The following is an 8,661-nucleotide window of genomic DNA, read 5'->3' as shown; positions in this document are numbered from 1 at the left end:
CTATTCTGACTTCAACTGTAAAACAGGGATGGGACACATCTATGTTCATTTATTTTTCTGTGATTCTTAGAAAAGATGGGGAAAACATTTTTTTTCATGTTTCCATACAATGGGATAGAAACTATCTAAAAAAACTTCAGCAGTAGGTCTGTCTTTTTAAGTATGAACAAATACATATTGGGTGAAAACTTCCTTTATTCTTTAGGCCAGGGTAAGAAAATATCACTACACTGCTGCACCATGATTTAAGATTATCATTGTGAAACATTCAAGTTCTGTTTCTCCACTCAATCAGTCCAGAATTTAGCTGCTGGGATTCTGATGTTTTACATTTTCCTCTGTTGTTGTAAAGATGCTCTTCTTATGAAAATCACACGTGTTACACGTTCCCTTAGTGAACCTGTAGAGGGAGGTCTATGTAAACTCTCTGCTCCTTATAAACACATCAGCAGCAGCTGTCATCATTAGTGGCAGAACACTGGGACAGTTTGAAGTGTTACTGAAACACACTGATCAGACACCTCTGAACTACAGTGTTTATTACAGCATGGAAAACACAGTTGTCTTTTGTTTGTTATTTGTACTCACTATTCATGGTGAGAAAATCAGTTCTGCTTCACTTCTTTTGTAAATGTTCAACGTGTGATTTAAAAGTGTGTCAGATAATGTTCATCATTTCTTTACTTACAGGAGTTTGGAGTGAGATCAAACTGGACCAGTCTCCGTCTGAGGTGAAAAGACCTGGAGACACAGTGAAGATGTCATGTGTCATATATGGTTACAGCATGACAAGCAACAATATACACTGGATACAACAGAGACCAGGGGAAGCTCTGCAGTGGATTGGGAGGATGGACACAGGTTCAAACTCTGCTATCTATGGCAGCTCCTTTCAAAGCCGTTTCCTCATGACTGAAGATGAGTCCAGCAGCACTCAGTACCTCGAGGTCAAGAGTCTGACAGCAGAAGATTCTGCTGTCAGACTCTTGACAGCAGAAATGGAAAAGAATAAGGTTGTATGGATGCAACACTACTAAAAAAAAGGTTAAACTCACACCTATCAAAACAGCGTCACCACCTGCACATATGTTTTACAAAACCATGACTGTATTATCAAAAGACATCATTCAAAAATCCTCTCCACCCTCCTTTCCTGAAGAGCTTATGTGTGTATGACAGAGCTTCAAACACAACCCCCTTCTATATTTTAAGGACTCATCAGTGAGATACGTCACATTATGTTACACATTATGTGAAAATAGCTGCAGTGCTTCGTTTAAGACTCTAGAGAGCAGACAAGGACCGACTGTGTGTTTAACACTGATCATTGTGATGGCCTCACATGGAACACACACCAACTTAACGGCAGTGACAAAATCACACACCCACAGGAAACACTTTCATCCATTCTGCAAGTGTCTGTGATGGTATCTGCACCCTGTCAACATAGATGCAACTTTGATACTTTTTCACATGCTTATATGTGTAAACTGTGTTTTGTGTAGACATGTGTTTGACCTGTCATGTTTATTGTGCACAAAGAAAAGCTGCACACTGTGACAGTAGTGTCCTGATACGACTCCATCACCATATGTGTTCTTCACTTCTGTCCCTAAAATGGCAAAAAAATGTCAAACAATACTCTGTTCAAATGTGCTGTGTGCCACCAATTCATAAAAGCAGCTGATTGTAGGTTGCTTATGGCGTCTCATTGTGTTTGCTTTTACACAAATATAAGAAGCAAATATTCACCAGAAAACTCCTGTAATCAATATTTTCATATGATCAACAAAAATACTTTGAGTTCGTAGATTAAATCTCTTCAGCTGGTGAATAATTTTTCTGCACTGTGAGGAGGAGTCCATGCAAATCTTGATCTCCTCCATCCATATTTATTTCACTGCGAACACCAACCAGACACACAACAAATGTCCATGATGGCTTTAACTACATGTGTAACATTCCTGCTGCTGTCAGCAATTTCTGGTGAATTCCACACTTGTGCACTTTTCTTTTTCAGTGTCAGGGTTTACGTTTGGCTCTGTTCTGATCAAACTGCTTTTCTCCTCAGGTGTTTGCAGTCAGACACTGACTGAGTCTGCACCAGTGGTAAAGCAGCCTGGAGAATCCCACAAACTGAGCTGTACATATGCAGGAATATCAGATAGCGATGCTCACATCGCCTGGATCAGACAAGCTGAAGGAAAAGGACTGGAGTGGGTTGCCTACATTTCTGCTCCAAGTGGAAGCAATAAATATTATTCCACGTCTGTCCAGAATCGCTTCACCATTTCCAGAGACAACAACGTGGACCAGGTGTATCTGCAGATGAACAGCCTGAAGACTGAAGACTCTGCTGTTTATTATTGTGCTCGACAGCCACAGTGACACAGGAAGCCACAGAGCTGCACACAAACCCCTGCAGATGTCACAGTGGCACGAAGAAGCTTTGTAAATCCATTGTATTTTAAAATAACCTTTAAATTTAAATGTATCTAATTGAATTAATACCCTCCCCACAATACACATACACACACACACACACACACACACACCACCATAAGTGCCCAGCCTCCCTTCAGTTGACACTCAACTTGCTGAAAGAAAAATGAAACAAAATTAATTGAGCAACAACAACAACCACACAAACACACACACACACACACACACATACACAAACAAGTTGAGAGGCTAAAAGGTCCTGGTTGGTCTTACTCACAAAATATATTTCATATTAGCAGATTATTTTGCATTTATGGTCTGAATTAAAGGATGATAACAACCATTTACTGGTCTGTGTCATAAAAAATGCTGAACACTGACCTTTGAGTGATTTTGAATTTATCGGATTAAAAGATATGCATAAAAATGACAGATAATGATTATATATTAAAAAAAAAAAAAAGAAAACACACCTGATAGTCTGATCAAAAAGCAGCATAATGAAAAATGCAAGAATATTGTTTTGTTGATTATAATTTAAGTTTTGTTTTGTTCTTACCCACTGATGACAATACAGGTCCCCTTACTCTCAAAAAGTCAAGAGATTACTCATTGAAACAGGAAAGAATAAAGTTGTATGTCCAGCAGTACTGGCAAAAAAGATTAAACTCACACTGTTGGAGATTATTTTAAAAATGTAATCTATTATTTTATATCTATTTCTCATTAATTGCATTTTAGTAAAGTTATGATTCACTGTGTATCTTTAGAAAATTATTCTTACATATTGTGTATTATACATTTTTTTCAGCATGTTTCTTCTTGTTCTTGCACCAGTGTTGTTGGATTATTGTTGGTAAATGAACCATTGCTAAAATAAAAAAAACAAAGAAGAAATCAGCTTTGCAGGCTTTGCTTCATTTGTTTTCACCACCACTAGATGTGGGCAATAAAAGTTCACATCCTCTCTCTTTCAGATGCATAAAGGATGAACAACCCTACAGGCTGTACTCAAATGAAGAGACAAAAACTAGACACAGAAATAACCTTAAAACTTAGTCTCATGCTGCTGCAGACTGAAACTGTACTTCACACCACAGAAATATTCCGAGCTCCCTCTTTGAAACAGATGATGGAAAATGTCTCTTTTCTTTTAGTGTCGTCTGCAGGCGATGCCAAACATCCAACGTCCGTGATTTCCAAATTTCCTGTAGCTGTAAAACAGATGATTAGCATACACAGATAATATATCAGATTATGATGTTGCAGTTTTGTCCAATATTATGAACTGAATAAGTCAAGTCAACTCAAATTATTTCAAAAGCACATTTAAAAAAACAAACATTGACCAAAGTGTTTTATCAAATTGTTTGAGTGATGATTACAATCAAATGAAAACAAAGAAATTCTCAAATAAAAAATAAAAAATAAAAATGCAGACATGACTATGAGGATAGAAATAAATGAATAAAATCATAGAATGAATGAATGAAAAAAAACCCATAGTTTTTGTACATTAAAATTTAAGTTTTGTTTTGTTCTTACCCACTGATGACAATACAGGTCCCCTTATTCTCCAGTGCAGGAAACAGTGTTTGGTTTTTCTATGAGGGTTTTTCACTGTGATGGGATGAGAGCAAAAATCTTACACTTATCTTTTCATGTGATTAAAAAAAACGACGGGACAAAATATTTCTTATTTGAATATGAGGTAACCACCACGTTTATCTATTTTAATAAGCAGATACATTTTTAAAATTGGATTAATTCATAGTTTATAATGAACGCTAGTGCAAAGATGTAAATGTTTTCTCATAGTAAATCTTAATATCAAGAACTGATTAAGAATCAGTACAACAGACATGTTTGCAGGATGACACCAGGGTATCACGTGTACCAGGATTTCTATCCATCTCAGACAATTACTTAAGTTTTTAAGCATTGTTCTGGAGCTCCAGTTTTTTGTTCAGACAATGAATGGAGATGCAACACTGTGATTATTTCGACTACTGGGGTAAAGGGACTAAAGTCACAGTTCACTCAGGTAAGCCACATTTCTACACAATATTTTCAGTGATCAGATGATTTTTCGTTTAAAATGTGATTATTGATGGTAGAGAAGTTTAGGTCATGGTCTTGTTGAAGTTTGTACTGATCAGATGGAGCAAAAACCAAAAACAGAGCCGTCAAGATATTCTTAATGCAGCTGTTTCGTAGAAAGCATTTTGAAAAGTTCTTCTTTTGCATTATGACTTAATGATTTGCTCTTACATTATATTCAACTAGATTGTGATTATTACTGATTATGTTTGCATCTTTTTATTCACATTTTCATTTACTTTATCTCTTACTGTTGATTATTATTATAGACAATACTGTACCTGGATGATTTTTATAAGACGGTACCATATATATATATATATATATATATATATATATATATATATATATACACACATATACACATATATACATACATATAAAGGCAGAAAGACATATTTTACACATGGGATAATTGCTTTAAATGAAGGAAGCAAGATGATGTGTGTTTTAAACAAATGAACACTGAACAAAGACATTAATGAGTTAATACCTTTAATATCTAATTTATTTTGAAATGACAAAAGACACTGACTTTTAAAGGATGAAATATGCAGCGAACTGAAGGGCAAATTGATAATTATCCATTTAAAGTTTCAAAAAGAACAACAAAATGTTCATTAAATTAAATGTAGTATGGTAAGAAAAAAAAACAAAAACATTTATTGTAGGAAGAAATTGGTTCAAAAAAAAAAAAAAAAAAAAAAAAACAATGCAGAAGATTGGGTTTGAAATATTGGTGCCATTGTATTAATGAACTCAGTTTCAGTCTCTTTATCTCTGAGCTGAACAGACAAATCAAACTAATCAATAAGACGATACTTTACTCTTACTTATTAAAAGGATGCCGACATCTCTCTCTCTTCAACTTCACTGTGCAGATAGACAATCACATGCTAACTTGCTGATGATTTTTGTTCGCCATTATTTTAACAATATTTTTTATTAAATTTCTTTGTTATTACGAAAAACCTGCCACTGTTCCAAAAAAATGGTTAAGAACAATTCATGTTGCATTTTGTGTAATGTGTTCAGTTTTGCAAAATAACAAAAAGTATAAAATAAAATATGAAATAACATTTAATAATGTGACTTTTTAAAGCATTTTTTAAAGTGTATTTTATTATTTCACAACTACATGATATATCTTGTATTTATTACATTATTTATTTCACAATTTCTCATTGATTTATATCTTTAAGATTTAACTCTTTTGGTCTTATTTAATTCAACCAATAATTATCTGTGATCAGCTTTTTTGATGAGCAATTCATTATTTGTGTTTCATAATTTGCTTGACATTAAACTTATCAAACTTTTTTCCAGGGTCAACTGCATCCCCGACTGTGTTTCCTTTGGTTCAGTGCACACCTGGGACTGCAGATAAAATCACCGTTGGTTGTCTTGCACACAACTTTTTCCCAGATACTGTTACTTTCCAGTGGACCGATGCCAGTGGGACCAGCCTGACCTCAGCACAATATCCTCCTGCTGAGAAAAACAACAAATATACAGCAGTCAGTTTGACCCAAGTATCAAAATCTGATTGGGATTCAAGGAAGTCTTTTCGATGTTCAGTAATTCATGATGGATCTTCCAAAAGTGTACATGTCAAAAGTATGTGGTGTTGTTAATTTGTTAACACATCTCTCTAACTTCTTCAGTATACTGTGTAATGGGTCAACTTACCATCCTCATTCATTTTGTTCTTCGCTACAAATGTTCAGCAATATTTATTCCCTCACATTTGTGACATTTCCTTTGTCTGTCTGACACATATATTTTTCCTTTGAGCCAACCATCTCGTCACTTGTAGATGAAAGATTCATATGCATATAAATATAAAATGGAATGACTTTAACTCTGCTGTTTCCTTCATCTGTTCAGAACCTGTTCCTCCTGCAAAACTGACTTTGCTATCGGTGCCAAGTGAAGACACCCTGGCCCTGGTCTGCACAATTGAAGACAGTGAAAATGCAACACTTGAATCATTTAAATGGAAAAAGAATGGTGCCGAGTTGAACGACTACAGTCAAAGTCCCATCCAAAAAACTGGAGAGTTATACTCAGCTATCAGTGTCCTGAAGGTCAAGAATACAGACTGGGACACAAAAGCTGTTTACACCTGTGAGTAAACATACAGAGGAATAACATCCAAAAGAAAGGCCTCAAAAGGTACAGTGATAATGCAATTTAATTCAGAGAGTTTCCACCATCAGAAAAGATCAATTAAATTAATTAAACAACAGGCTGGGGTTGGATCATCATTTGAAACAAATTTAAAGAATAGATGTAAATATGACCAAGTAGAAAACTGAAGGTTCAGCTGTTTGTTGTTGTTCTCATGTAACAGTGATGAAATTATTCGTCTCTAGGGATTTCTTTACTAAAATGCAGTGAGGTGATGGTACAAGGAGGAGAATACCCCTTGATCTGTTTAACTGTTAAAGCCTGTGTTACAGTTACTACCTGCTGGGACTAAACCTGGAAAGTTGCTGGTTTTATATTTGTTGTCCACCTCTCTCCTCCCTGTGAGGAGGAGTCAATGCAAAACTCAGACGTTTCTCTGAGTCAACAGTTTCTCTGATCTTGAGTCTTTAAAAAGGTCCCTGTTAAAAACATCTGACTCTATTCCTTTTCATCTTGACAGGTGTTGATGGTCAGACTCTGACAGAATCTGAACCAGTGGTTAAAAGACCTGGAGAATCCCACACACTGACCTGTACAGCCTCTGGATTCACATTCAGCAGCTACGAGATGAATTGGGTCAGACAGGCTCCTGGAAAAGGACTGGAGTGGATCGCTTTTATCTATACCGATAGTAGTGGCAAATTCTACTCTCAGTCAGTCCAAGGCCGGTTCACCATCTCCAGAGACAACAGCAGACAGCAGGTGTATCTGCAGATGAACAGTCTGAAGACTGAAGATTCTGCTGTTTATTATTGTGCTCGACAACCACACAGTGAATCAACTTAGTTGAGCAGCTGTACAAAATCCTACAGCACTGACTTTTCAGAATTGCAGGGCCTAAGTATTAAGTATTTCATATTTTGAATCTAATTTTGAATTTTTTTTATGGTATTGTTATAGACAATCACACAACGATCTGGTTGCTGACAGCAAACTCCATACATTACATCAATATAAATTAAAAAATAATAATATCTGTACATCTTATCTTAAATGATTCAAAGATGTGACTGAAAATTTAAGCATTGCATTTTATGTTGTCTCTGACAAAACCACTAGAGGTCAGTCAGTGTCAAGTCCCTGTATCATCTGTTACTAAGATGAGACTCTCAGATCTGGTGTTTGGTTGAATGTACCAAACCAACCCCAGCACATCCATGTAGTTCCAGGACTGTGTTTGGTAAGAGCTACATGTGAAAACACCCTAATATTCAATCGCTTCTCTCAGAGATCATTTTACAATTAATATAACTAAACTCAGCACAGCCGTTGTGTTTAACTCGTGTTTGGAGATTTTGTCAGATGACATCATGGTTATGAAATCTGGATTTTAGCAGTGCAGGGCCGCAACTTGGAAATGGCTTGGAAGTTGGAAGTTAGCATGTTAGCATGTAATGTTAATGTAATGTAGTTTTCATTGGCTGCGTTTCAGTCACTATTTGATACGAAATGAAAAGAGCATTGTTGGAAGTTCAGCTGTATTAAAATACTGTACATGTGAGCACAGAGAGGAGGAGAGAATCAAACAGATACAGAGCTGGAACCAGCTGAAACTAGGGCACAACTCGTTCCAGCCATATGTAGCCAGGGGACCATCCCAGGCACTGGTGAGTAGGCAACCAGGTACAGCCGTGTGTGATTGGCACAACCCCCAGCTGCTATTTAGGATCAGGCCCAGCCACAGACAGCTGCGTGTTGTTGTTTTAACGATTTTTAGTATTTTTCTGTTTGTAGAATGCAATGTACATTTTATTAAATTGGTCATATTTTGGAGAGTAACTTTTTTATCTTCTGCATTTCAGAGCTCGGTGCACTGTCTCGGTTGTCAGAAGTAGTTTTAGGGTTATGTTATTTGCTTTTATCCATTAGGCTATTTGTTTCTATTGCTGCTGCTGCTTTTATTTTCTTTTAAACCCGAGCCAAAGCACC

At 36.2% G+C, this 8,661-nt stretch overlaps 1 protein-coding gene across 1 annotated transcript; it reads left to right on the top strand.

Annotated features, from left to right (window-relative positions):
- Positions 1-4,064: 4,064 nt before the first annotated feature.
- Positions 4,065-6,977, top strand: LOC139618226 (immunoglobulin mu heavy chain-like). Its single transcript, XM_071473989.1, is given in 3 exon segments — positions 4,065-4,486; positions 5,869-6,159; positions 6,430-6,977. Coding segments are annotated over 3 exon segments (789 nt in total). The 5' UTR covers positions 4,065-4,419; the 3' UTR covers positions 6,861-6,977.
- Positions 6,978-8,661: the final 1,684 nt, after the last annotated feature.

This window comes from Trachinotus anak, unplaced genomic scaffold, assembly GCF_046630095.1.
Source record: "Trachinotus anak isolate AG129_WGS33_773 ecotype Australia unplaced genomic scaffold, CSIRO_AGI_Tana_v1 ptg000003l, whole genome shotgun sequence".
Lineage (NCBI taxonomy): Eukaryota > Metazoa > Chordata > Actinopteri > Carangiformes > Carangidae > Trachinotus > Trachinotus anak.
Note: the sequence above shows the minus strand (reverse complement) of the source record. Positions and strands in the feature narration are given on the sequence as shown.